The sequence below is a fragment of the Onychostruthus taczanowskii genome, unplaced genomic scaffold, assembly GCF_017590055.1.
Source record: "Onychostruthus taczanowskii isolate IOZ18803 unplaced genomic scaffold, ASM1759005v1 scaffold19, whole genome shotgun sequence".
NCBI classification, from domain to species: Eukaryota; Metazoa; Chordata; class Aves; order Passeriformes; family Passeridae; genus Onychostruthus; species Onychostruthus taczanowskii.
In genome coordinates, this window is record NW_024499128.1 from 482,590 (window position 1) to 509,565 (window position 26,976).

The window sequence follows — 26,976 nt, forward strand, 5'->3', positions numbered from 1 at the left end:
ATGGTGGCTGCCAAAGCATAACATGGGGTAGCCAACCCATTTGGAGTGGGGTCTCCTGCATGGAGGAAGCCAAGATCTGAGTGCTGTGGATGTTTGGTGCAGAGCTCAGAGCAGCGCAGTGATGGGTTTTCTTTAAATCCAGCTGAAGACCTCCTGCCCCAGCTACCCATGATGGGAAAGGTGACTCTGAGGCCACTTCTGCAGCAACTTCCAGCTTCATACTAATGTGTTTCAGAGATTGTATCATACCTTGAGGAAGCAAAAGACACTTTAAATCAGCTGTGGGGATGCTGAGGGCCCAGCCTTTGGCTATGGAGAGCATGGCAAAGTGCGAAGGCTGTTGCATTGCCACAGTCACCAGTAACTGTTCTCATGCTCCAAGGAGCGGTGAAGCATTGCAGAGTGTCGAGCTGGGCTGCATTCCTCACTTGAAATGAGAGAAAGGTGTGGCACTGATGCTGAGAGCCCTACAAATATGTGGGTGGTGCTGTACTGTATGCCTGGATTTTTTCCACCTGAGTAACTGGTACTGAGTAATTGCTCTGTGTTGCTTCCGAGTCAGCTCACCCCAGCAGAGAGCTCTGCTGGGTGTGAACATGGAGCAGACAGGGAGGTCCTTGTTGTGGTTCTGCTGCTCTCAGCCTGTCTTGCTGTGTTGGCACTTTCCCTTCAAGTGTTTCCAAGAACTTCACTCAGTTTAACATAAGGGGAAGCACAAATGGTGCGAGTTTGTTGTCACTCCTCTGAGATAGTTTGTCTTCTTGGTTTCCTTTGAATCTCCTTAAATAGTTTTATTTATTGAGGAAAACACATTTTTTTCATGCCTCAGAAAGCTGTTATGAGAGTCACAGTTGGGTGTCCTTTCACGTGGTGAGGTTTTTGTTTGGGCACGGGGAGATTTCCAGCACTGGAAACACTAGGAAACCCCACAGAAACCACTTGACCTCTTGGGCAAGAGCAGGCTGAAGTGGAACCTGCACCTTCTGCTGCAGAAGGACTTCCCAAGGGGAAGCTGGGATATTCAAATGCATCTTCTGCAACGTGCAATGTGAAAAGAGCTGAAGCTTCCCGCAGTATTTTGGCTACAGAGGTTCAGATTCTCCCTTATGCTGTTGCTTGCCTGTACTTCAGAGCTGTCATGATCTCTCCAGATACTCCAGTCATCTTTCAGAAGAAAGGTTCTTGGCTGTTTTCTCTCAGCACTTCCGACAAGCAGTGTCTTTGTGCAGTGGGGCATTTGGGAAGCCAGAGGAGGTACACTGGACTAGAGCAGGTGTCAGGAGCATGCCTCCTGCAGTGCCAGGCAGTAAGAAGGGTGAAATGGGAGATAGTTGGGTTTTTTTGGTCAGATCTGAGTGCTGCAGATGTGACCTTCACACTGCTATCTAAGAGCGGGAAATACAAATTTATCTGGATGTGATGGAGACTTAAAAAGTAGGTGTTATTCACTAGTAACCTGTGCAGTGTTCATCAGATCTATTTTGACAAAAAAGCCTTCTTTTAGTTCAGGATGCTCAGGATTTTTATTGCATTGTTGAAGCCTGTTTTTTTTTTTTAATTCTGAAAAATGCACACATTGGTACAAATAAGGGAGGAATGGAAGAGAGACTGGGAGAGATAGCTGGTACAGCTTGCAGCCTGTGACAGTGCTGCTTTCTTGGTCTGGGAAGCTGCTTGGTTTAACTTTTGTCCAATTTGCCAGCCCAGTCACATTGAAGTGAGACATTGAAATGACATTTAAAGGTGGGTATTTCCACTTCTGGGCTAAACTCCACTTCCATTTCATAGCAGAGGGCAGAGTAAGAGGATTGAAGTGGGGAGAATGTAGACATGCCTAGGCTGCAGAGGTGCCTGTTGCATCCCAACAGGCTGCATCTTTAAAGCCTCCAGAGCTTCTCAGTAGTGGGGCTTAATTTGGCACAGCAGCCTTGTGCCACCCTCTGTGTGTTTCCTGTGCTTTCTGCCACTTCTGTGCTTTCCTTTCCTGGCTCTGTGCAACCCTTTGAAATACAGCTCCCACTTCAGGGCACCTTGTCTGCCATCAGCTGCTGCCCATCCCGGAGTGGGTGGGACAGACAGAGGCTCTGCTGCCACCAAAGGCCACGGAAAGGCTGGTCCCTACTGCTGTCCTGCTTTTGATTTCAGCCCCCTGGAGCGAGGCTGGAGGAAGCAGAAGGACGGGGGCCTGGCGCAGCCCAAGGTGCGCTTGCGGCAGGAGGTGGTGAGTGTGAGCCCGCAGAAGCGCGGCCAGCGCATCGCCGTGCCCGTGAGGAAGCTCTTTGCCAAGGAGAAGAGGCCCTACGGGCTGGGCATGGTGGGCAAGCTGACCAACAGGACCTACCGCAAGCGCATCGACAGCTACGTCAAACGGCAGATCGAGGACATGGATGACCACAGGTGAGGGCTGCGCTCACGGGGCGTTCCCCATCGTGGGGGTACCAGCTGCTGGTTTTTCTAGGTCTGGATTGAAGGCACTTGAGACAGGAATTCGTGTTCAGACTCCAGCGTTTATTATTTCTTATCAGTGAAACAGTCTCACTACTGTTAGATCGGCAGCTTTTTATTAGAAGACACAAAATGTTTAACAATCTCTTGTTACAAGGTCTTTTAAGACTAAACTATCCAATTAAGAGCTGACACCTAGATTATTTCCCCTTTTAACCCAATAACTGATCCCAAAGAGTCTGCAATGCAGACTGTTCTGCCCAATTACAAAATGCCACCCAAACCCATAAAGAAGAAGAAGCAAAAGGCATGAAGAAAAAACCGAGGACGACACCCTGTGCCCTCCATCTTGCTTCCATCCACAACATACTAAAAATTCCAAAACCTAAATTTCTCACAAAGTGCTACACCTACACTACTCTCTATAATCTATTTCACACTTTTGTGAATTCTAGTCTATCTTGAAGTCTAATAAACTTTCTCCATGAATAAAAGTCAAAGTCAGTGCTCCCCTGGGAGTCAAGACACCCTAGAGCAAACAAAGATATATTGCCAGTGCCCTGAGTTTCCACACCCATGAACTGCTGAGTGAGGGATTGCTGCTGGCCCTCAGGTCACTGGGTGCTGCTGAGCCCCACCATCTTTGTCCCTTGGAGTACAGAGCCAGCTGCAGCCAGCTGCAGCCAAGAGCAGCATGTTTGTGTCCTCACCTGGCAGTTTGGGACCTCACCCAGCTCCTCACGGTGTGTCTGTGTCTCTGCTGTCTGGAGGGACTGCAGCTCTCTGTGCCACCTCCACTGTCCTGTGGTGAACAGCGGGGCTCAGCTATCCCTGTCTCTGCTCATTCCCCTAGAGTCATTATTTCAGAAACACAGCACAGTTCAGCATTGGCCTGTGGTGTTCCCATGGATGTTTTCTTGGGAAAGGGTGGTTGTCCGGGGGGAGTCGGAGTAAACAGGTTCTGTCTTCATCAAGACCTTAGGTCATTGCCCCTTGTCCTGTGCACTCCTAGGTGATCCTAGCCATGTACCCCAGAATTTTGGTGAGGTTTCTGGGGGAAAACAGCAACTTTTCCCCTCTGTTCTGTTCGCAGATGTAATATGCCTGTGCTTCTGCCTCTGATCCTTTCCCCTTCCCTCCATGCAGGCCTTTCTTCACTTACTGGGTCACCTTTGTGCATTCACTCATCACCATCCTCGCTGTGTGCATCTACGGCATCGCCCCTGTGGGGTTCTCACAACATGAAACTGTTGATTCAGTAAGTGAACCCCCTGACATGCCTGGAGTGTGATGGAGTTTAGCCTTCAGCTGTTGTGTCCCAGCATACTGGCTCCTTGCCTTCTTGGCTGGGTGCCTGCTGTCCAGCCTGGGGGGCTTCTTGGAGGGTCTCTGGAAGCCCCCACACAACCTTGTCTCCCTCCTGCAGCCACAGTGCTTCTGATGTCAGATTCTATCTGACACAAAGCATGGTGGCTGTGCTGGCAGCACTTCCAAACAGCTTGTTCCCCTCCTGCTGGAGACCAGAAGGATGATCATGGCAGGGAAATACTTCAAACCTGAGCTAAGTTTTTGCTATAGTTAAAGGATTTTGTTTCTTCCAGGAGCAAAACTGATTTGTTTGACTTTGGGAGCTGATCTTGAAGCTGTTTGTAGCCTTCCCACATGTTGTTAAAGGTTTCTGGGGTACAGATATCTCTGTAGCCATGTCCCTGCTCTATGCAGGAGATGCCTGGGGAGCTTCTCAGCTGCATATCTGACAGCTTTCAGAGCACGTGGGCTCTGCCTGTGGGTGCTGCCTGTGCTGCTCAGCTCTGTGGAGCTTTGTGCAGGCTCAGGCCACTCCAAGGGCTCCTGGCCCTGAGATTTCTTCAAAGTGAAGTAGCCAGAGATAGACATTTTAAATGAAACCTTAACTTGAAGGTGCCCACACCTTGATGGGGTTTACATGTGATCCTGCAAAAAAACAGATGAAGAGGGTTGTGGGCCGTGTCATTGGCTGTGGGGATTCCTGTTCATGCTGGGGGCTGTTTTCACCAGTCCCTGGGGGCTGGAGCTCACAGGGCTCTTGCTTTCTCTCCTTTTAGGTCTTGCGAAACAGAGGGGTTTATGAAAATGTCAAATATGTTCAGCAGGAAAACTTCTGGATCGGCCCCAGCTCAGTGAGTGCCCTTGGTGGGGCTGTTAGTGGTGGATGGGGGACTGTGTGCTGCATCTGTGCCACCCCATGGACCAGAGCCCTCTGCTGCATGGAGCTCAGGGATCTGCTGTCACTGTCAGGGAGGAGCAGTGCTCCCAGCCCCAGTTACCCTGCAGAATGGGCTGCCTGGAAGTTGGGATGGACCTTGGCTTTCCTGCTTTGCACACTGTTCCTACAAAGACAAGCATGGGGTTAGAAAAAATGCAGGAGTTGTACAGTATGTGACAGCTTTCCTGATGCCATTCCCCTGGGAAACACAAAAATGAAGAGGAAACGTGACAAAGTTTTCTTTTCCAGCCATAGTGCTGGCCTTTCTTGGGCTATGGGCAAAGAAATCCATGAGCTTTTGTTCTGGACCTGTCTCCAAAGCAAATATGGAGAATCTGCATCGTGTGTATTGGGCTTGTCCCTGGCCCTTGAGTCTGGGTAGGGCTATCCCGAGCAGCTCCCCCAGCCTGCTCTGCCCAGGCAATCGTTGCCTTGGCTGAGCTGAGTGTTTCCATCTCTGCCAGGAGGCCCTGATCCACCTGGGGGCCAAGTTCTCCCCGTGCATGAGGCAGGACCAGCAGGTGCACAGCTTCATCAGCGCCAAGCGGGAGAAGGAGAAGCACTCGGCGTGCTGCGTGCGCAACGACAAGTCAGGCTGCGTGCAGACCTCGGAAGAGGAGTGCTCAGTGAGTGCCATGGCCCTTCTCCTGCCAGCCCTGCAGCCTCAGCGCCACTTCTGCTGATGCTTCTTCCCCGGGCTTCATGGTGACACCTCTCCTCTCTCCTGCAGTCCACGCTGGCCGTGTGGGTGAAGTGGCCCCATCACCCCAGCACACCGATGCTGGCAGGGAACAAGAGGCAGTTTGGCTCTGTTTGTCATCAGGACCCCAGGTAGGTCCTGCCTGGCCCAGCTGCCATCCTCGGGGGGACAGGGCTGCTGTACAGTCGGGCCAGTGGATTGCTGGATGAGGCAGCAGCAGCTGCTCTGTGGGGCAGTGATGTCCCTACACTGCAGGGGAGGCTGATGCAGGGTGCGATCATATTTGTCCTCACCCCTGGTCTCTGTTGTGGGCTGCCCACCTGAGCAGAGGCCTGTTGTGAGCTGTGGGTGCCTTCTCAACCCTCTCCCTCTCCTCACCTGCTCCCTGCACAGCTCCCTGCTTGGGGGGCAGCAGTCCTGAGCCTAGCACACCTCTGTCCAGGAGCCCAGCCAGCTGCTGGCTGCCCTGGCACAGCCACTGCGGGCTGATGTAGAGCTGAAACCAGCTGAATTCCTGCCCTTAAGGTGTGTCCACCTGGAAGGGATCCAGTTTGTTGCTGGGCAGCTGTGTGCTCTCTGCCTTTGTGATCTCTGCTGGAAGGAGGCTGAGGCTTTGACCAGCATGGCCTTGGCTGATTTGGTCTGGTGTGTCAGTGTCACCATGCAGGGACACAGGGAGCTGTGGAATGGCAGCCTGGGCACAGGCTGAGTGTGGAAATCCTACCTGGTGCTGGGAAAAGTATTTCTCAGGCTGATCTGTGCTTTGTTGCTGCAGGGTGTGTGAGCAGCCAGCCTCGATGGAGCCCCACGAGTGGCCAGATGACATCACCAAGTGGCCGGTGAGCATGGCCAGAGGCACAGGGCCTGCATGGGCAGCTGCAGTGTGGCATTTGCATCCCACTGTGCAGAGCCTCAGCTGTGCTGGTGGGAGGGCAGGGCCTCTGGTGCAGCTTCTGCTGCTTGTCACAAACACCAGTTCAGGGCAACTCTGCTGTGCCCAGCCAAGGCTCAAAGCCCTCCAACAACAAAAGTTCTCTCGTGCCAGCTAAAGCCCTGGATCCTGTCAGGGTAACAGGGAGATGGAAACTAACTCAGCCTCGGGCTGCAGAGGAGGTGTCAACTGATGCTCAGGCAGATGGAGTATCAGGCACCAACCATCCTGCTGTCAGAGGGAGCTGTGTCCTGAGATCTGGCTTCTTCCCAAGGGGCTGTTTTGATTTTACCCAGCCAGCAAGCAAAGCTGTGGCTGTCTGACTGCAGCCTGTTGTTGTTTTGCAGATCTGCACAAAAAACAGTGCTGGGAATTACACCAACCACCTCCACATGGACTGTGTGATTACAGGCCGGCCCTGCTGCATTGGGACCAAGGGAAGGTAGTGAGTTTTACCTGTATGGAGGGGCTGGGTGTTGGGGTGAAACACGGGGTCTTTTCAGGTTGTAGACACAGCCATTTGCCCTCCTTGTCCTTTGCACACACAGCCCAGAGCCCTGCTGGGAAGGGGAGCTGGACAGAGCCACGACAGGTCTCCCAGATGAGCAGGAGTCTGGGATGAGCAGGAGTTAACAGCCAGCCTGAGGCTGGCACAGCAGGGTATCTCACTCTACTGGTCCTGTAGTATGGAGGGATTTGGATACCAGTTTGGAGGGATTGAACCATTCTGCTGGGGAGTCCTGCACTTTTCCTTAGGAATGGCCAGCTTGTTTCTGACAGGCTCCATTGTCCCCAGCCTGCAGTCCCTGGGCACTCAAGGGAAATGCCAGGAAATGGCCCACTCTGGGTTTGTAAAAGAGGAAGATGCTGTTTTTCTCATTTTATCCCTGAGCTTGATTACTAACCCAGTGCTTGGGCTTGGCTTTCCCTGCTAGGGACAAAAATATGTGCTGCCCCAAAAATTTCTCTGTCCCTAAAGGTCATGACCAGGACACTCTTGACATAGTCCCCCCCTGCCCCTCTGCCAGCTGCAGAGGCACAAGACTCCCCCAGTCTGAGACACAGCTTCCCCAGGCTCTGGTGGCTCTTCCCAGCTCTAAACAGCAGCTTTAGGATCTGCCTTGGAGCCGTGGTGTGCAGGTCTGTGGAGCTTTCCTGGAGGAGAGAAGCAGGAGGGGTGTGTGGAGAGGCACTGGGCTCAAATGGGAATGTGTTTGTGCCTTTGCTGTGACACTGCAGCATGTCAGGGACAGCTGAAGGCATCAGTTCTCATGGATGGGATGGGAAAGGGAGAGTGGGTGGCCTGGGAGGGCACAGGAATGATCCACTGTGCTTTCCATGTGCCACTTGTGCCTCCTGCAGGTGTGAAATTACCTCCCGGGAGTATTGTGAGTTCATGCGGGGCTATTTCCATGAGGAGGCAACGCTCTGCTCTCAGGTAAGGGTGCACCTGGGGGGTTCTGTGGCTGCCCTTTTCCATCCAGGTGCCCTCAGCAGCTTGGCAGGATCTGAGGTGGCAGTGCTGCAGATTAGGGGGGAGTCCTGTGTCCTGTCCCTCCCTGAGCTCGGAGGAAGCTGCTGCTCCTGGCTGGAGTGGCAGAGCTGGCTGCACCTGTACCCCTTTGGGGGCCAGTTTGGGACTTGGGCTGGCAGCCATGAAAGGTCAGCACGGGAGCACTGTGACAAGTGAGAGAAGGATCCACAGTCTGCTCTGTGGGTGAGCAGATGCCTCAGCTCTGGGTGCTGGGGTGAAAAATGAGGGCTTAAAGCTGCCACAGGGAAGGGATGGGGTTGTGTAAATTTGTGTTGGAGACAAGGCCTGGGACTTGGTTCAACAGAGAAGTGGGAGGGGAGCCCCTCTTCCAGAGCTATCTGCAGTGTGCCCTGGGCTTGGAAAAGGACCCCTCTCCACACCCACTTCTGCCCTAGGTGCACTGCATGGATGATGTCTGTGGGCTCCTTCCTTTCCTAAATCCAGAAGTCCCTGACCAGTTCTACCGCCTCTGGCTCTCACTTTTCCTCCATGCTGGGTAAGCAGAGGTGTAAAACTTCCACTATGGGGGTGGGGGCACCCTCAGCCCGGGGTTTGCTGTGAGGTTTGTGGCTGTCCCTCGTGGGGACACAAGGATCTGAGCTGTGCTCTCTGCCAAGGTTTGCCATCCTGTGTTTGTTGGGAGGGATCAGCACCATGGGAAGGCCAGAGCAGGAACTCTGAGCAAGGCTGGGGACAGAACATGAGCACAGGGGTGATTTCAGTGGCTGCTGCTTCAGCTCCTGTACTGTGCACTTGGCAGGATCCTGCACTGTCTGGTTTCAGTCTGTTTCCAAATGACGATCCTGCGGGACCTAGAGAAGCTGGCAGGATGGCACCGCATCTCTATCATCTACCTGCTCAGTGGCATCACTGGGAACCTTGCCAGTGCAATATTTCTACCCTACAGAGCAGAGGTGGGTCTCCTGCAGCCCAGGGTCCTGGTGACTTGCCCTGAGCACAACCCTTCTCTACATGCCTGTGCCTCTGTGGCTGAGGCAGAGCCACCAGAGCTGGGCTCACCACTGCAGCCTTGGCACTTGTAGCTAGAAGGTGGCACCACACCATCATTTAACTGCTGAGCAGCACCAACCCCTGGGGCACCCTGGGCTTTCCAAGTGACTGGCCTGGGCTGGCTGCAGGAAAAGGGCTGCCTCTCATAACAGATGGGGGATTGTCCAACCACGGGCTGAGAGAGGCCCCAGGCAGGCTCGGAATCAAGTGTGGTGTCAGACACCCTCCACCTGAGAGTGGCAACTCACTGTGCCCACAGGACACTGCATGGCTGGACCTGCAGGAGCCTTCCAGCTCCTTTCATAAGGAAAACTACATGGTGGGTGGGGGAAGCCAGGAGATTCCCTTCAAGGGCTTCTCCCCTCTGGCAACTTGAACCAGATCTGCCCTCCTTAGTCTGTTCTGGCCTCACACCTTGATCCTAAATCCAACCAGGCCCCTTTACTCCTGGCACTCCATTACATGGATGAAGTTGCAGAGTCCCTTTGCTAAGAATCACTGAACAGGAGTTGAGTAAGAAGTAACTAATTCCTGGAGCTGGCTGCAGAGGCCAGGCAGGTGGCATGAGCCTGACATTATCTGTAATGCTCTTCTTCTACAGGTTGGCCCTGCAGGATCCCAGTTTGGAATTCTGGCCTGTCTCTTTGTGGAGCTCTTCCAGAGTTGGCAAATCCTGGCACGCCCATGGAGGGCTTTCTTCAAGCTGCTGGCTGTGGTGCTCTTTCTTTTTGCCTTTGGCCTCCTGCCTTGGATCGATAATTTCGCTCACATTTCAGGATTTATCAGTGGTTTCTTCCTCTCCTTTGCCTTCCTGCCCTACATTAGCTTTGGGAAGTTTGATTTATATAGGAAACGATGCCAAATTATAGTTTTCCAGCTCATCTTCATCGCACTCTTCTCAGGACTGGTGATTTTGTTTTATTTCTACCCCATCAAGTGCGAGTGGTGCGAGTTCCTCACTTGTATACCCTTCACAGACAAATTCTGCGAGAAATACGACCTGGATGCACAGCTCCACTGACAGCAAAGACTGGCTTCTCGAGCAGGCCCTGGAGATGGACTGTCTTTGCATTTGCTGTGCCAGTTCCGTGGGGACAAAGCCTCTAATCCAATGACACTTCTAACCCTACCCGTGGTTAATTTAAACTGTCTCCTTAGCACTTGGCAGGCATGGTTTGCCTTATCTCAGAAGACTCTGAAAAACAGAACATTTGTGCCTTGTTCAATTGTATTGAACCTTTTCTGCTGCCATTATTTTTATTACACTAGTTTCAATACTACATTTTTAACCAGAGTTGTTTACTACTGCTAAGGTGGTGATTAAACGGTGAGGTAGCGTTTTAGCTACTGTGAATTGTTCTGAGTAGTCTGTGCCTACCTTTGTTACTTAATCTCACTCCTGCTGTTTCATGTACCCTGTGGAGCACCCAAACCAGCCAGATACACATCTGCAGCTGGAAATAAGGGCCTGAAAAGCCTCAGAAAACTAGAGGGTCTCTTTAATCCCTGGAATCCACATACAGCTCAAGGGCAAACAGCAACTGTAAAAAATATGAGGATGTCCAGTCAATGGAGTTTGTTCTTCTTCCAAGTGTGACAGTCTTTTCCTCCAGAAAGATGCTGAATCCACAGTCTGGTCTTGGTAGGGCTGGATTCTCTGCTCTCTCTGTTTAAGAAAGAAAGTATTTGTCAGTGACAATAATTACTGCATGCTGGGCTTTTCTCACCACACTGCCATGATGGTCCAGGAGGGACCAGCCAGTGCCAGAGGTGACTGCTGGTCACAGGCACCCTAGAGCAGGTGGCTGTTGTTAGGGCACACATTTTATTACATGGATCTTGAAAATATGGCAGTGTTGAAAGAAGAATAAAAGGTAACTGTAGTCAAAAAGGAACAGTTTTTAACCTGGAGCAGCAAAACAACACAAGGCTTTGGACAAGCTGCTCTTAGCCCTATTCTTCAGCCACTGTGACTGTTTCTAAAAGCATAATTTAAAACTTACTAAGCCTGAGAATCTTGGCTACATCTTGTGTTTGTGTGCACAGCTTTCTCAAAACAGCAGTATTAATGCAGAATTATGTCTGCATGAGTTAGAAACCCAGCCATGCTCCTGACAATGATTTCCAGACATGTAAAAAGCCTAAAAGAAAGCAAGGTCTTAGAAGCAATCACAGCAGCAAAGGAACACTGTGCTTAATGAGTCTCAAGACAATGTAGAAGCAGATTGAGAGTCTAAGCATAGAGTCAGCTAGTGCTGCTGCTGCTGCTCCCAGTGTGTGTCACCTGAAGTAGCTGAATTATCATTCCCTGCCCCAAGAGGAGCACAAACAACACTACCAGGATCTGGAAACAGGCACCAGCCTCGTGCAGGCATTCAGAAATAACTCTGCCAGCCAGCAGAGAGCATCAGCTCAGAGCCTCAACACCATGGCCTGGGGAAGATGAGGAAGGAACTGGGAGCTCTTAGTGGACGTTCAGGACTTACCCCACCAGTTACTTCCGAAGCTTCTTTATGAAGCTGACCTCGTCCCGGTTCCTGATGCCATACCTGAACACAGAGTTAGGCTGTTAAATATCAGCTTCCCAGTAACAACAACCTGTGAAAACCCATAGCTTCATCTTTCCCAGGGACACAGGGACTCCTACAGTCCCGTGCTGTGCTGTACCAGAGGACACATTAAAATTCTCACTTGTGTATGTGGGACATGCTGCCAGCACTGAAGGATCTGCTGATCTGCCTTTAACTGCAACAACCCCTTAAATGCAACATCTGTCACCCAGGCTCATTCTTCCAAGGACAGCTTTGATTAGGGCTGTCTTGCTGAATTTTTAGTACTTCAGACCACCTTTTCTCACTGGTGTGCAACAGGCTGGCAGACCCAGCACTGCAGGGAAGTGCCTCATCCCTCCTTGCCTCAAGAATGGGCAGGGAAACATGGGAGTCATCTGTCAGCATTGTTACCAGACTGTCTGAGAGGTGGCTGAGCAGCTCCAAAGATCAACACCTGTCCTTGGACTTCCTCTTTACTTGGCATTCTTCATAGAATCACAGAATGTTATGGGGTTGGAATGAACCTTACAGACCATCCAGTCCCAACACCCCTGCCATGGACAGGACACCTCTCACTAGGCAAGGTTCCTCAAAGCCTTATCTAACCTGGCTTTGGCCACTGCCAGGGTGGGGCATCCACAACCTCCCTGGGCAACCTGTTCAGTTCCTGTTTGCTGCTCTTTCCTATCCTACATCAGTATCTGTGCTGAGCTGAGTAACTGTAACCATTCTGTAGGAGTTCGGGAGGGATGGCCAAGGGTTCTGTGGGGTGCTCTAAACTGGCTGAACCCAGCACAGGATGGTGCTGGCCGAGGATGAGGAACCCCCCAAGGCCAGCCTGTCCTGCAGAGAGCCTCTGAGTGTGCCTGTCCCACTTCTGTGGGCAGTGCTGTCCCACCTCCCAGCCAATGTGCAGCACAGGACCCCCGATCCCGGGCACAACCTCCCAGCTCAGCCCTGCCCTGGGGATGTTGCGAGGGCTCCTCTCAGCCCCCAGCGCTGACTCGGTTACTCACTCTCTCAGCTTCTTCCTGTCATCCGCCAGCTTCTCTCCATTGAACGTGAGGTGGTACGTCCTCCATATGTACTTCCTGCGGGAAAAACACTCAGGGGCAGCCGCGGGAGCGGGACCGGGCTGGGATGCGCTCCCGAGCCGCCCGCCCGGCCCCGCTCACCAGCTGAGGTGCTGGACACCGCCCTGCCGGGCCTGCCTCAGCTGGATGTGCCGCCGCAGCGCCTTCTTCAGCTCCAGCACCGAGGCGTTCTGCACCACCACCACGGCTGCGGGGCGGGGAGAGCCGGGTCAGGCCCGCCGCGCCCCGGCCCCCGCCCGGCCCCGCCCGGCCCCGCACGCACGCACGGTCTCGCCGTCCGCCTTGCACACCCGCACCGTCATGGCCTGCCCGTACTCCAGGGCCACCTGCGAGCCGATCTCCTCCGCCGTCACCTGCGGGCGAGTGACACGGCCGTGAGCCCAGCCCCGCCGGCCCGGCCCGGCCCCCGCGCCCCGGGCCCACCTGCGGGGGGAGGTCGCAGAGCAGCGGGTCCTGCACCAGCCGCGCCAGCGCCGCCTGAAACAGCTCCAGCACCTCGGCGTGCGCCAGCTCCTCCGCCGGCTCCTCCGCCGGCTCCTCGGCCGCCATCGCCGGAAGGGGCGGGCGGCGCGGCGGAACCGGCGATGCTGCTCTTCTGCCCGGCCTGCGGGAACGTGCTGGTGGCCGAGGAGGGGCCGCGCTGCCACCGCTTCGCCTGCACCACCTGTCCCTACGTGCGCAACGTCACGCGGAAGGTACCGGGGCGCGGGGGGCGCGGGGGCGGCCCGGGACGGGGCCCGCCGGGGCCGGGTGCCCGGTGCCCGCTGAGCCGCTCCCGGTACGGCCCCGCAGGTGACGAGCAGGAAGTACCCGCGGCTGAAGGAGGTGGACGATGTGCTGGGCGGCGCCGCGGCCTGGGAGAACGTGGACTCCACGGCAGGTAGGGCCGGGCCGAGGGGCCGCGCGGGGCTCGCTGGGCCCTGCCGGCCCCTCACGGTCCCTCACGGCCTTTCCCCGCCTAAACATGCCCCAAGTGCGAGCACCCCCGCGCCTACTTCATGCAGATCCAGACGCGCTCGGCCGACGAGCCCATGACCACCTTCTACAAGTGCTGCAACCCGCAGTGCGGGCACCGCTGGCGGGACTGAGGGCCGCGGGGATCGGAATTACTGCTGCTCCTGCAATAAACGCGGCACTGCGGGCAAGCAGGCGGCTGCTGCGTGGTTGCTTTGGGCCTGGCAGGGAGGGGAAGCAGGCCGCAGCAGGGTGTGTGCCCGTGCTGCGGCCCCGGGAGGGCAGGGGCCCGTGATGCGCACAGGGTGGGGGTGATAAAGTCGTGCCCTGCACACTGGAACAGCCGTGTTGAAAACGGAGACAGGCCCGAAGGTAACCGAGCTGAAGCACGGTGAGGAAACCCCAGCCCTGAGCACAGCACAGAAGGCAAAGCAGAGGTGAAGTGTTACCACTGTGGCCTTACACAGAACCACAAAATGAAAAAAGGGGCATTTGCTGTGACCTGTGAAAACCCCGTCATTAAAGAGGAACTACAAACTACACGCTGCGACCAGTTACTGTTAAAAGGAGAATGTGCTTCAGGTAGGATCACGTATTACTTGTGTTTTAACATCAAGCTTTATTCTCAGTTTAAATACATTCAGAAGTAAAAACGATAAATAACTTAATAAAAACATGATGGAGCACAAATTGTAACATTTCATCTCCATGAACACTCTCTCCCACAGGCAAGGCCAATTTCCTATCACTGAGCTTTACCCCTTCTATCCAGGGATAATCTGCACCCATTTATTCCAGTTCATGTCGCAGGGGAACACTCTCCCCAGCCTGAGAGTACAGTCTATTGTGGGCTCATAGTAGATGGTTGGGCTTTCACTTAGTTTGGGATTCTGTAGTTGTTCTTCCACAACTGGCTGAGAAAAGAGTGACACTGGGGATGGCTTTTTCATGTAGAATCGTCGGATGCAACCAAGAGTTTCCAGACCCTGCAAAAAAATTCACATATTTTAATATGCTGTGAATGCTGCTCTAGCTACAGTGTTCTCAGAAATGTTGGACAATTTATACCAAAAGTGGCTTCACTTGAGCTCCTGAAGAGCCTATGGTTACAACACAAAGCTAAAAAGAATAAACAGCTTAATAAAACCATGCAAGCTCTGGCTATAGCTGGATATTTCTAGTTACTTTCAAGCACAGTGATTGATACATGGTTACTGACACAGAATATGCTCAGCAAGAGATGTCAACATTTAGGACCAGTTACAAAAAAATCTAAGGCTGCTCTAGATGTCAATCCCAGACTTCTGTGCCAGTCCTTGTTAATGGTTAACAGGTGTATGACAAGCTCTGCCTGTGGTTTCTAAACCATTTCTTAGTGAATTTATTGGTGCAGAACTTAGATCGGAGTTCTCCACTCTGTAAAATGTAGAGGTAATTAATTGCTTGATTTTGTGAGTTTGAATTCACATTGCCCAGGAATCCATAGTGGAACACCCAGAACAGGATATGTGTGACTGGTAACACTCCCAGCTGGCACTGTCACCACAGGGTACAAGCCCTGGGGAAGAAGTGGCACATGGACACTGGAAAATGGATTTCTAACTAGCAGGGAAGTCATGCTTTTGGGAAAGCCTGCAGGATTATTGCTCTGCTTCACATTCTGAATATTTATAGGAAAAAAACAGAAATCAAAATTCCATTTCCAAAGTGGTGGCAACTGAATGTCAAGATGTGGGAATAAAATTATGAGAAACTCAAAATTTTCTTGCCATCTTTTGCGTGACAATTAGGGACTTGCAGGCAGGTCAGAAGGTCTGATTTAAACATTGTCTAGCACAGACACATGTCAGTTTGATTCTCGTGGCAGACTACCCATCTAGAAGGCATATAAGAAAAAAAATCAGGAATATTTGGATTATCTGTGGTGACTGGGGACTGGAACCAGAGGATGTTTAAGGTGGCTGAGCAGCTCCAAAGATCAACACCCCTCCTTGGGTTTCCTCTTTGCTTGGCATTCTTTACAGAATGTTACAGCGTTGGAATGGACCTTATAGACCTTCCAGTCCCAACACCCCTTCCAACCCAAACTGTTCTGTGATTGCCACTGCATCAAACAGTCAATTTCATGGTGACAAGCCCCACTCTTCAGCAACCTCCCTGTCCATCCCTTTCAGAAGCAAGCTCAGCCTGTGAAGGGTACACCAGGCCTCCCTCCTCCCTCCCTGCGGGCAGTGGCTCCCGGACCCAAAGGCAGCAGGGTGTTTTCCCCACTGCCCCGGCTGCAGGGCTGCTGTACCTGCAGGATCTCCAGCACGGCCACGGGCTGCAGCACGCCGCTGTAGTGCTGCAGCAGCCCGGCCTGCGGCACGCCCGGCTTGCTCATCACGTGGTAGAGCACGGCCTCCATCATCCCCTTGCACACCGGCTTGTTCAGCTTCCCATCCACGATCCTCCACGGCCTCCCGATGAAGGAAACGCTCTCACAGGCCCTGCCAAAGACAGGGAAAACTCTGCTCTCAGGAATTCTTTGGGATGGGTTTCTCATCGTTGTAATTTCTGCCTCTGAGAGGCTCTCACTGCATCTGTTTTAACTCAAGTGTAAATCCTGTGGCTGCTCTGAGCAAGGGCTAGTGCTGCTCTACCAAACCTGCAATTTACACCAGGGGTTCATCCCTTTTAGCACCATTACAAAACTGCAGCTGCCCTGGGTCTCAATGAGCAGGGAAGCTTTGTTTGTTATTAGCTCCAATATCCTCCAAAAGTTATCCAAGACCTGCACCACGCAGCACCAGTGCTCTGATGGGAGGCAAATCCCTCATTTTTAGTATTTTAGCATCCAAAAGACAGTCCCTGCATGGAAATTCACATTTCTCATACTGCAGTTTCTCCAGGCCTTTCCTGGGCACCTGGAAGCTGGCACTGGGCTTATTTGTGCAGTAAAATCAGTTTTGGTCCTCTGATATTTGGAGCTCATTGGTTTTTGGGTAAAAATATCTATTGTTCAGCAGGCACAGGAGCACAAGGAACATTAACAGGAACAGTGGAGTGGGGTTTCTCCATCACTGCTCATCAGAGCATAAAACTGAGGTTTCCAAACCACTCTTTTGGCAGTGCCAGGTGTTTGGTATTCTGCAGACAGCTCTGTTACTCACCCGTCCCTGGCTGCCTGGGAGACATCTGTCATGGAGCTTCCTGGAAAGAAAAGGACACATATTTTCTAATTAACTCAAATTCCTTATCTAATGAAAGGAGAGTTAAAGGTGGCCAAGCTGTGAAGTGCAAGAGCTAGGAAAGCACAGCAGCAAACTACTCCATGTGTGGAGCTCTGAGCTGCCCCTCAGCCCTGCCTGCAGCAAACTCTTCCCACACGTCCTCCCACAGCCACATCTCCTTACTCAACCCCACCTTCTGTGGTTCTTTTCCCCAGTCCCAGCAGGTTTTATTCCTGGAAGTCTGATGCTATGGCTGAACCATGGTGATTGTAGGGGCTGAAAGAACTGAGGTGCACAGAGAGCTGTGCGGGGTCTCAGCCTGGAGCTCTCCAGGGCTCTGGGTAACCTAAAGCTCCTGGAAATCAGAGGGATGTAGGGCAGAACTCCAAGGAGCTGGAGATGTGAATGCAAACTCAGGATTCCAGCAAGACTCAGTTTCAAAGCAAAGGCTGTCTCTGCAACTCCCATTACATTATGTCATGGGTTTTAATTAGACAATTACTTAACGAGGTATTCCTACCACACCCAGAGGGTAACAGCTTTGGCTTAAGCACATGTAAACACTCACTGGCCAGTGAGGACTATATGTGTTTGATAACAGAACTCCTGTTTTTCCCTCCTATGCTACAAACAAGTCAAGGACTCTCAGTTTTGTGGAGCTGCCCCTCAGCCCTGCCTGCAGCAAACTCTTCCCACACGTCCTCCCACAGCCACATCTCCTTACTCAACCCCACCTTCTGTGGTTCTTTTCCCCAGTCCCAGCAGGTTTTATTCCTGGAAGTCTGATGCTATGGCTGAACCATGGTGATTGTAGGGGCTGAAAGAACTGAGGTGCACAGAGAGCTGTGCGGGGTCTCAGCCTGGAGCTCTCCAGGGCTCTGGGTAACCTAAAGCTCCTGGAAATCAGAGGGATGTAGGGCAGAACTCCAAGGAGCTGGAGATGTGAATGCAAACTCAGGATTCCAGCAAGACTCACTTTCAAAGCAAAGGCTGTCTCTGCAACTCCCATTACATTATGTCATGGGTTTTAATTAGACAATTACTTAACGAGGTATTCCTACCACACCCAGAGGGTAACAGCTTTGGCTTAAGCACATGTAAACACTCACTGGCCAGTGAGGACTATATGTGTTTGATAACAGAACTCCTGTTTTTCCCTCCTATGCTACAAACAAGTCAAGGATGTTAAATCCAGTGAAGTACTTCAGCAGTTTAATTTAAGAACTGCTGAAGTCTCTGTTGTTTAGACAGCCCTGAGAGCATTTCCTGCAGGAAGGCTCCAGTTAAACAATCCCAAGCTGTGGGATGTTAGGGATCACCCTCTGGACCTGGGTACTGGCAGGGCTTGGCAAGGTACCACAGGAACAGTGAGCTTGTGGTTCAGTCTGAGATTAGAGCTCATAAAAACCAAACCAAAATGAAATCCCCACAAACTACTAAATGTAAAGCTTGGCAAGAACTACTAGGTATTAGAAAACTGGCAGTAAAAAGGAAAGGAAAATGAAGTCCAATTGGGTTACAAATGAGGCTGTTAAATCTCACTGGCATGTGCTGCTTCTGGTGAATGGTTTAATGAGTTTAGGACTTTCAGCCATGGACATTCCAGCTAAATGCACACCAGCAGTGCTGTGTTTTCTAGGCTTAGAGATGCCTGACCTTTGGACTGAAGCCAGAGATGAGAAACTTCAGATCCAAATTATTCTGGAAAAAAGACATGGAAACAAGTTTCTAAGGAAAACATACTTCTGGACTAGTCATTCCAGCAAAAGGCACAGGAAGGATTATGGGATGTATTTGAAAACTCTGAGACCTTCCAGATGAATTAGTGTTATGCCAATTTATCTGTGAGAGAAGACAATCTCTCTGGTACAGCTGCATAAAGAATCCAGGATTTGCTTATGAAGTGGAGCTACCGGTTTGGGATCAACTGCTGATGAGCTGGTTTGTATTTCAGGGATGCAGAGGGCTCTCCATACCTTTAGAGACTCCTGGGTTCTCCTGGAAGCAGGAAAGATCATCATCCTGCTCACTGGCTGATTGTTCAGGGATAGGGATCTGCTTGCTGTGCTCAGTGCTGAGCTCATCGTTCTCTACTTCAGGTTCTTTGTCCTCAGAATGAGATTTATCTTGTTCCTTGTAAGTGTCCACATCCACAGCCTCTGGAGCAGGCTCTGGGAGTTCAGCTGGAGGCTCCAGGGAGCCTCCTCCTGGAGCTTCTTCACTCCCAGTAACAGCTTCCTTCCTTGGGACAGGCTCAGAAACAGCTGCATCCAAGTTCCTGCCATCTGCACTTGCCAGAGCAGGCTGTGCACCCTGGCAGAGGTGACTGTCACTCTGAAGGATGTCAGTCTTACATCTCTTCCTCGGGGGCTCGTCATCATTGGCACACTGTGTGTCTTTTCCCAGCTGCTCCTCCTCTCCCAGACATTCCAGTCCCTTCCCTGGCTCCGAGGGCAGGTGTTCATCTGGGAGAGCAGGGTCTGCCCCTGGCTGCTCAGCATCCTCTGCTTTGTTCTTCAGGCACACTGAGCGTAGCAGCCAGGGCTTGGCAAACACTATGGCCACCAGTCTGACAGTGTGGCCTCCTACTTCTAAAACCTGCTGCATTTCAATGAGGTCCTGTAAAAACCAAACAAAAAACCCCACAACAAATTATCTCAGGGGCTTTCACTGAAAAATGTCACTTTAACCCAGTGTCATGGAATTGCCACGATTTAACTGGCAGCAAGGGAGGAGCAAAGTTTAGTAGAATATTCAATTTTGCCTCCAGCTGCACTGAAGGCAAATGAAAAGATGTTTTACCCCTAAACCTTCCTGAAATTACAGCATGAGATGTTTTTCTTCAGCTTAAAGTAAGTTAAAAATATAACTGGGAACAAGTACTTTGCTTCCAAAGGTTGATGTTAGCACCTCTAGGTTTCTGAAACAGTTCATTCCTGTATTTGATTAAAAGCTGCTTTAATTGTTGGCCTTCCTAACTTTGAGGCAAGATTGCTCTCAGGTGTGGTGTGTTTCTCCTGCCTAGCATAAATAACTCTGTTCAATTTATAGCTGCTTCCAAGAGCCTGGAAGCTCATCCTGTTCAAGGGCAATACTAAGCATGCAAACATTAATGTATGGAAAGCAGCTGGCTGTAAACCCACCTGGATGTACTGCTCCAAGCTCCTGCTGCGTTCAGCTTCCACCTGCTCATAGCTGCAGAAACGTTTGCTCAGCTCAGCTTTGCAAATCCCAAAGTGGGAAGTGGCCTCTATGGCCTTCCTGATCTCCAGAGCAGCTGCCACATCCCCGGGGCTGTACCCATAACGCTCCCTACACTCGTGGAGAAACTTATCCACATCATAGTTTTCTTCCTGGATTTTTATCAGCCTGGTGAAAGTTTCAGGGAGGCAGGAGATGCCAACAGCCATGTGATCCAGCAGGGAAGGAACTGCAAAGCAAATAAACCATGGGAGTTTAAGCTGTGAAGCAGCAGTTACTGTGCAACATATTGCAGGAAGACAAACAGATTAGAGGTGTTCTAGACCCATTAAAAACAGAGCTCAGTTTTCCCTCTTCATTGCTGCAGTTCCTTTTTTCCTTCTGCCTTGCATACCTGTCTGAAAAGACCTGTAAAGGGGAGCAAACTGGTTTACAAGGGCTCAACCTCCCAGCACAAAGAATTACGGCTGGAAGGCAGTGTTCTCTCTAACACTGGGTCAGCTCAGCTCTGAGTTAATGAGGGAATCCTCTCCTTTTTTCTTGAAGAAGGTCAAGTAAAAATTCTAGGGCAAGGAGATGCTGTAGAGAACACTTCTAATCAAAAAACCTACAGCAGAAAGCTGTTGGCCAGATCTGGTTTGAACCACCACTTGACAATGCTTCAGACAATTAGTTCAACAAAGCATCTCTGTGTTCAGTGACAGGTCCAGCACTGCCCCAAAGTGACCCCCATGTACAGAGAGTATCCACAGCTGAAGCCATGGAAGCCCTATCCCAGTCCTGGCTGATGAGGGGGCAGCTCTGGCACTGCTCTTCCTGCTCCCTTCCCTTTTACCTGCAGGCTGCTCCACATTTGCCTCTGGAACTTTTGGAGCCAAGAAAAATGGGCTCAGCTGTAATGAGCAGTCAGCACAGCACAGCGGGAGGGCATGAGAGGCAGCAGAGACAGGAGAAAGAATTTCTGTGTTACCTCTGTCACAACAGCAATGGAAATGGGCAGGGGCAGCACTAGAGGATTTCAGCTGCAGAGCTCAAGGCTCTGCATACATTTGCATTACAGCTGAAAACAACACGCTCTTTTAAGAAGGGGCAGTGCTGATGAACTGCATTCAAGCTCTAAATATTATAAAATGTTTAAATTACTGATGTAAGAGGGCAGACATTGGACACCACTACTTGGGGCACTTGCATGAGACAAGTTAAATGAGAATTTCCATTCAAGGAGCTCTGAAAGATTTTATTTTCTCTTTACAGAAGAGAAAGCCTGGCTGTTACATCATATGGTATTTTAAGTTGTTGAATGGACTGAAAAACCTCCTGGAGAGGGTTATTATTATTACTGCAGAGGACAGACTGCAGTAATAGTTTAACACAACATGAAATAGAGGCAAGGCCTTGTTACCAACAAAAGCCTGGCCATCTGTTTTAAGTCAGGAGAGAAAGCTTTACAGATTTGATGTGTAATGAAAACAGAATGTTCCTGTCAGGGGGCTTTGTTTAAATCAATTCCTCAGCAGGTGAGCTCACCCTCTCCTGCTCCAAGCCACTTCTGTGCACTTCAGGCCAAACAGAACTAACCTGGAGAGCTGAGCCTTCCTGGGATGGGGGTGCACCTGAGCCTGACCTTCACCTGGCAGGAGTTGACCACGATGTTGTCGCTGGGGCTCAGGTTGCGCGTGCTGACGATGCCAGGGCAGTAGTAGCCTCTCATCAGTAAATAATTGGTGTGAGAGGCCTGGCGAGGCTTCACTTCGATCCTGCGTTTGCCTCCCGAGCTCTCGTCCAAGTCGTCATCCTCATCATCCTCGTCCTCCAGTCCTTCTTTTCCCAAGCTACAGCAAACACAGGAGGTTGGATTTGTTTGTTGGGTTTTTCCCAAAAGAAGGAAGTGATTGATGACACTGAGCAGAGCAAGGACAGGGCGCTCCTGCGCTCTGGGCAGCTGGGACAGTGCCCACACCAGGCTCATGAGAGCGCTGAGAACAAGAACCCCAGAAAAGGAAATACACTAAAGGTCCCTGGGAAAGGAAACTCTCTCCTTTTTTTTGCAAAATGTGTTGAAATGAACCAAAAATATCTCATCTTCCAGTACTGAAGCTCTTTGGTTCAGCAGATGCTTCATCCTAAGGGAACATCTGTTAGACACTGTGAGAGCAAGAGGGATGCTGCAGGATGGGGCAGACTGTTTATTTTTCAGGGTGAAAAGGAGGAGAGAGAGTTACAGATTTCAGTTACTTTAAAAAATAATAATTAAAAAACCACCAAAACCCGAACTGCAGACATTCTCCAAGTAAAGAAAAGACTAGCAGTAGCAGTCAGGATGGATTTCCCAGAAACAAACTCAGTCAAACCAACACTATTTATTCTAGGACATGACAAGAGCCACTATGGATAAAGGTGAAGGCTCTGCAAAACCTGATCTAACTCTGAAGTTGCCTCTGTTTCAAGCAGATTATGCCAGGGACTATGAAAGGTTCCTTCCAACCTTTTCTAACATGAATTAGAACTTAAGTACCTTCTTTTAAAACAGATTTAAAATCAAAAGGGAGCACATCACTTAGAAAAAAAACAGTGAGTGCACTATTCAAGATGCCCCTAACTCAGCAATGGGACCAGGCCAGGGCTCAGTGTATTTTTTGCTAATGTCCTGACTGGTAAAACAGCTCATTCAGCTTGCACAGGGTCACTCAACTGAGGACACAGCAAGCAGATGAGAAGCTGGGATTTGCATTCAGAACATCTCCAGCACACTGGAGAGGCAGCCTGGAAAAGAGCAGGGAGCAATTCCCTATGACAAATGCATGTTATTTGTATTACAGTACTCTGCATCTGTCCCTCCACACTGAGAGGGAACAATTAAACAGATAAAGGAAAAGAAGCTTGTTAGGTGAGTCACAACAATCACAAGCTGTGCATGGATCACTGCACTGGGGGGGTTCGGCTGCTTTTTTTTGGCAAGGCCACGGCCCTTCAGAATCTTGGGATGCATTAGCAGGTGTTTCACCTGTATAACAGGAGGGAATTGGCACAGAGCTGCCAGCAAGAGCATGGCTTTTGTTTTTTGACATCACAATTCAGTGCTGAAGAAAATAATGAGAAAGACAGAGAACTGGTTAACATGAATCGAGTGAAGGAACTGAAGCTGCTCATTTTAAAGAGCAGCATGTTATGGGAGAGGGACCACAATAACAATCCTCAAGTAGGTATTAAGCTGCTCTAAAGAGAAAGAGAACAAAATATTTTCCATGTGTACTCACAATAGGAAGCAGAAGGTCAAATTACTACGAGATCTGAGTCGCACTTTTAAGAAAGCACATAATGACTGTAAGGAAAAGGGCTCACAGGCTCCCACTGCCTGGGGACAGTTTCAGTTCATGCCATTACTGCAGGCTTACAGGAAAATTAAATCCAAGAGGAGACAGTATACAGAAGCACTGCTGCGGTGGAAAGTTCCACTGATAAAGCTGAAACCTTGTTACCAACCCTCTCAGTCTGTGACATGCCAAGGGATAATGCTGATGAAATGCTCCTGTAGCACTCAGTGCTCTCCTTTCCATGTCAGCTCTGATGGCACTGAAGTGTCAAGCAATTGAAATGTCACATGTGAAGGCAAATGCAGCCCAGGGCTATAATGACAGGTACTGAATTAAGTGCCATTAAGTGTTCAGAGCACCTCCTCAGAAATAATAATCTAAACAATAGCACAGTAAAAATGCCACAGTGCAGAGCAGGAAATGCCAATTCATATCCAGTTTCATCCAAGTTATCCCCAAACTGTATTCTCTAATAGAAATAACAGCATTTACCTTTTTATCACTTCATTTTCCACCATGGAGCTGTCCACCACAATGATCTGCTCTGGGATTCTCACATTCACAGCCACCAGTCCCAGGGAGAACAGGGAGAGCATGGCCACACACTGGCCACCAGGGCCATCCATGGGAAATGCCACCATGCCTTCTGATGATGCATTTTCTTCATCTTTAAATGAGAAATTGTGTGGCTGGTCTGATTTTTCAGCATCCTTGAGCTTCTCCAGGAACTGGAAGGACTCTGTACAAATGGTACTGGGGAAGCGCCACGTAAAAACTCTGCACAAGAACACAAACAAGCACAAATCCTTCAAAATCTGCTCTGACTTTTACAATTATGGTGGCACAAAGGAGCCAAACAGTTGAAGTCTCATTCTAGAGCTGGTGACCAAGCACACTCCACACCTGCTCTCACAGTCCTTTTACTATTTCCAGAACATTAGGTGTTTATACCCTGTGTAAAGGTCAGGTAGCATACAGCAAATAAAAAGCAAAGCTATCATCTTCTGCTTCACAGGAGTGCTAAAAAAAATCTTCCCACCACATCTACAGCTGTGCTGCTGCATCTCCTCCCCTCTCCATGTGTCTGTAAGTCCTGCCCAGCACCTTTGGCTCTATTCCCTCACTGCCCTCCCCACGTAAGGACTGACTGACATGACATCACCTTCACCTTCCTCTGCACCCTCAGCTGACGGTTCCTTGCTCTGGACACTTCTCCTGTGCTGTCACCTCCATGCCATGCTTAGATCGATCCTTTCCTTTGCTCCAAGCCTGGCAGTGTCCCCCAGCCACCCACCTGTAGTAGCTCTGGGACAGCTGGTAGGACATGGGCACGAAGGGCAGCGCGCGGCTCTTCTTGGGCCCCAGCGTGTGGTTGACCCTGCGGCGGTTGACCAGGCTCCTCCTCTGGCACTCCAGGAAAGCCTTCACCAGGATGTCATCCCTGTACTCCTGGTACAGCCTGAACGTCTGCAACACACCCAGGCACAGCTCTGCACCACCTGCTGCAGCCACGCGCCCTCAGGGGGTGAGAGGACACAAGCCAGGATGAAAATCATCCATAAAAATTCACTTTACTCCTCTGTTCCTTCTATGGCCTTCCAGACTTGCCATGGTACATGACAATTAAATTAACTACATACTACACAACACTTGATATTCAACATGGGATCGGGCTCCCACTGGAATTATAGATGTGAAAAATGCTCCTCTGCCACACATTTTGGTAATTCTTCCCCTCATTTCAGCAGGAACACTTGGCTCTGAGAGCTTGGCTATCCAGGTTACACTCTTGCTTACAAGCTCTTAAACTCCCTTTGAACCTTGACCTTACTTAAGCACTTGACTGATTGATAATCTCTTTTTGTAGTCCCCAACACTGAAGGAGAGACCCCCAACAGCAGTGCCAGCTGGGTATTAGGATTGTTTTTGTGATATCTCCTCCAGAACATTCCAGATGCTCATGGGGGCACTAAAGCACGGTACAGATTGACCCACTGGAAGTGATGTGGAGCTTATTTCATGTGATTTTAGGGGATTGCTTCAACCTCACATCTTACAATCTCATCCTCAGAGAGAAAACAATAAACTGAAAATCTTCCTACAATAAATAATTTCCTAAAAGCAGAATACTCCCCACAGAATGGATACAAATCCAAGTTTCTGGGTTTCTTTTCTCCCACTTGCAAAAGGCACATGTAAAGGGAAGGAGGAGAAACTTTAGGGTTGTATGCCACACGTGGATGTGGCCTTGTCAGTGCTGGGCTGATGGCTGGGCTTGATGATCTTACAGGTCTTTTCCAACCTAAACAATTCCAGGATTCTACGAGCAGTTAATTTTGGTCCAGACACTGTACCTGAAATGACTGGCAAGATTCCATCTGGTGATCTGAGAGTGCCAGTGTGCTCTGAATCAGATTCTGCAGCACCAGAAAATGAATATCATAAATACTGAAAGAAAAAAAAGAGAAAAATATTTATTCCTGGTAATTTTTGAACATGAGGTACCCATTAAACCAGAGCAAAAATTTACAAACTCCATCACCTGCTGCTGAGACAGAAGAATAGAGGCACAAGATCTATAGCTGAGGATCATTCACGTAAAGGAATCAGTCACATTTTCCCTCACCTTCCACCCCCAATTTTCGGATTAGTCCAGACAATCTGACACAAAGTTCTCCCTGATAACGTCTTCTCCTCTTAAGATACAGCACCCACATAGAAAATGTACAGTTGTCCCAGTGATAAAATAATTTTGAGGTCATCTCCGCTATCATTTTTTCTGCCAAATCTATGTCAGAGGTCCCTACAGTCTTGTCAAAGTATTTTTCTGTTAATAAATTTATACACTGCAGATGGAAACGCTGAATTAGGACACTCTTTATATGACTTCCACAGACGGGAGGGGCTGATGTGGCCTGATCCTAACGAGGAAAATAGTGCTACTGCTACTCACCTGCTCAGGTTATCCTCTTTTGTGCCTTGATTTGTGTCTTCTCCGATTGCCAGCACTCGAAATCTAGTTAAGGGAAGGGAAAGGAGAAGACTGGAACCAGATTTTCTGTGATTTTCTCTGATTTTGCATCAGCCATGAAGCCCAGAGGCTGATGAGCACAACTGCTAAGGAGGCAAGTGCTGGGCCAGCCCAGGGGACTGTGTGCTCCAGCAGCCCTGAGCACAAGGGTCAGACAGGAAAAGAACTGTCCAGGTCCATCTCCACTCAAATATCTGTTGACAAGGAGATAAAACAATGGACAGGACACAGTTCTAGCACTGAAAGGATTTGTCATTCTATTGAGGTTTTGGACTTCCAGTTACAGCCAGCAGCACTTTTGCTGTAATGCACAGCTCTTCCCAAAATAAGAAAAATTACATAGGTGCTAAATTTGTTATCATAAAATGGTCTGAGACAAAATTTTTCCATGCTGCTTTTCAAGTGTTAATCATCATGAAAAAGCTTAATGACCTGGAGCTGGAGAATGCTGCACAAGGCTGAGTGCTCTTCCTTATCAACACTTTTGGCAGCACCGAAATGATTCAGCTGAGCAACCAGCTACAAATTGTGACAGAAAATGGGGCCAGTTAATCTGAAAAATGCTAGATTTCTACTGCAATGAAAGTTACACCTGAGTAGCAACATCTCCAACACTATGACTGAGGACTGGACAATTTAGGAAAATCTGCTGTAGTGAATTTCTGGTTTGAAAGTCTTATTTAGCAATAAGAATGGTTTGAAATCAGAAAAATTATGCAAATAACTGAAAATCACTTATATGTATTTAGAAA

The 26,976-nt window shown here is 50.0% G+C and overlaps 4 protein-coding genes across 7 annotated transcripts in view; 2 read left to right on the forward strand and 2 right to left on the reverse strand.

The window, feature by feature from the left end:
* The window catches only part of RHBDF1 (rhomboid 5 homolog 1), a 37,653-nt gene extending 27,428 nt beyond the window's left edge, over positions 1 to 10,225 (forward strand). For both annotated transcript variants that reach the window (XM_041401501.1, XM_041401502.1), the window contains 11 exons: positions 2,146 to 2,397; positions 3,592 to 3,703; positions 4,530 to 4,604; positions 5,155 to 5,316; positions 5,421 to 5,521; positions 6,166 to 6,229; positions 6,669 to 6,763; positions 7,684 to 7,759; positions 8,251 to 8,351; positions 8,616 to 8,769; positions 9,468 to 10,225. In XM_041401501.1, the coding sequence (XP_041257435.1) occupies positions 2,146 to 2,397; positions 3,592 to 3,703; positions 4,530 to 4,604; positions 5,155 to 5,316; positions 5,421 to 5,521; positions 6,166 to 6,229; positions 6,669 to 6,763; positions 7,684 to 7,759; positions 8,251 to 8,351; positions 8,616 to 8,769; positions 9,468 to 9,887 (1,612 nt within the window). In that variant the 3' untranslated portion in view covers positions 9,888 to 10,225. The remainder of the gene's footprint in view (positions 1 to 2,145; positions 2,398 to 3,591; positions 3,704 to 4,529; positions 4,605 to 5,154; positions 5,317 to 5,420; positions 5,522 to 6,165; positions 6,230 to 6,668; positions 6,764 to 7,683; positions 7,760 to 8,250; positions 8,352 to 8,615; positions 8,770 to 9,467) is intronic.
* Positions 10,226 to 10,347: 122 nt separating this feature from the next.
* Positions 10,348 to 13,083, reverse strand: SNRNP25 (small nuclear ribonucleoprotein U11/U12 subunit 25). Its single transcript, XM_041401504.1, has 6 exons — positions 12,936 to 13,083; positions 12,775 to 12,865; positions 12,594 to 12,699; positions 12,435 to 12,509; positions 11,353 to 11,415; positions 10,348 to 10,532 (listed from the first exon to the last, which is right to left on the reverse strand). Exons 1-5 carry the CDS (start codon positions 13,059 to 13,061, stop codon positions 11,361 to 11,363), a joined length of 453 nt encoding a protein of 150 aa, XP_041257438.1. The 5' UTR covers positions 13,062 to 13,083; the 3' UTR covers positions 10,348 to 10,532; positions 11,353 to 11,360.
* POLR3K (RNA polymerase III subunit K) lies at positions 13,072 to 13,656 on the forward strand. Of its 2 annotated transcripts, XM_041401506.1 has the most exons (3): positions 13,097 to 13,207; positions 13,305 to 13,392; positions 13,473 to 13,656. In XM_041401506.1, the coding sequence occupies exons 1-3, from the start codon at positions 13,097 to 13,099 to the stop codon at positions 13,598 to 13,600; spliced, it is 327 nt and encodes a 108-aa protein (XP_041257440.1). In that variant the 3' UTR covers positions 13,601 to 13,656. The 2 variants fall into 2 exon arrangements, with proteins under 2 accessions (XP_041257439.1, XP_041257440.1); XM_041401505.1 differs by having other exon boundaries at positions 13,072 to 13,207; positions 13,305 to 13,656.
* A 405-nt stretch (positions 13,657 to 14,061) lies between these two features.
* The window catches only part of GTF3C1 (general transcription factor IIIC subunit 1), a 38,902-nt gene continuing 25,987 nt past the window's right edge, over positions 14,062 to 26,976 (reverse strand). For both annotated transcript variants that reach the window (XM_041401500.1, XM_041401499.1), the window contains 10 exons: positions 26,147 to 26,209; positions 25,548 to 25,641; positions 24,488 to 24,660; positions 23,686 to 23,970; positions 21,458 to 21,711; positions 19,822 to 20,108; positions 18,655 to 19,297; positions 16,619 to 16,658; positions 15,763 to 15,955; positions 14,062 to 14,452 (listed from right to left, as the gene is read on the reverse strand). In XM_041401500.1, coding sequence (XP_041257434.1) covers positions 14,231 to 14,452; positions 15,763 to 15,955; positions 16,619 to 16,658; positions 18,655 to 19,297; positions 19,822 to 20,108; positions 21,458 to 21,711; positions 23,686 to 23,970; positions 24,488 to 24,660; positions 25,548 to 25,641; positions 26,147 to 26,209 — 2,254 coding nt within the window. In that variant the 3' untranslated portion in view covers positions 14,062 to 14,230. The remainder of the gene's footprint in view (positions 14,453 to 15,762; positions 15,956 to 16,618; positions 16,659 to 18,654; positions 19,298 to 19,821; positions 20,109 to 21,457; positions 21,712 to 23,685; positions 23,971 to 24,487; positions 24,661 to 25,547; positions 25,642 to 26,146; positions 26,210 to 26,976) is intronic.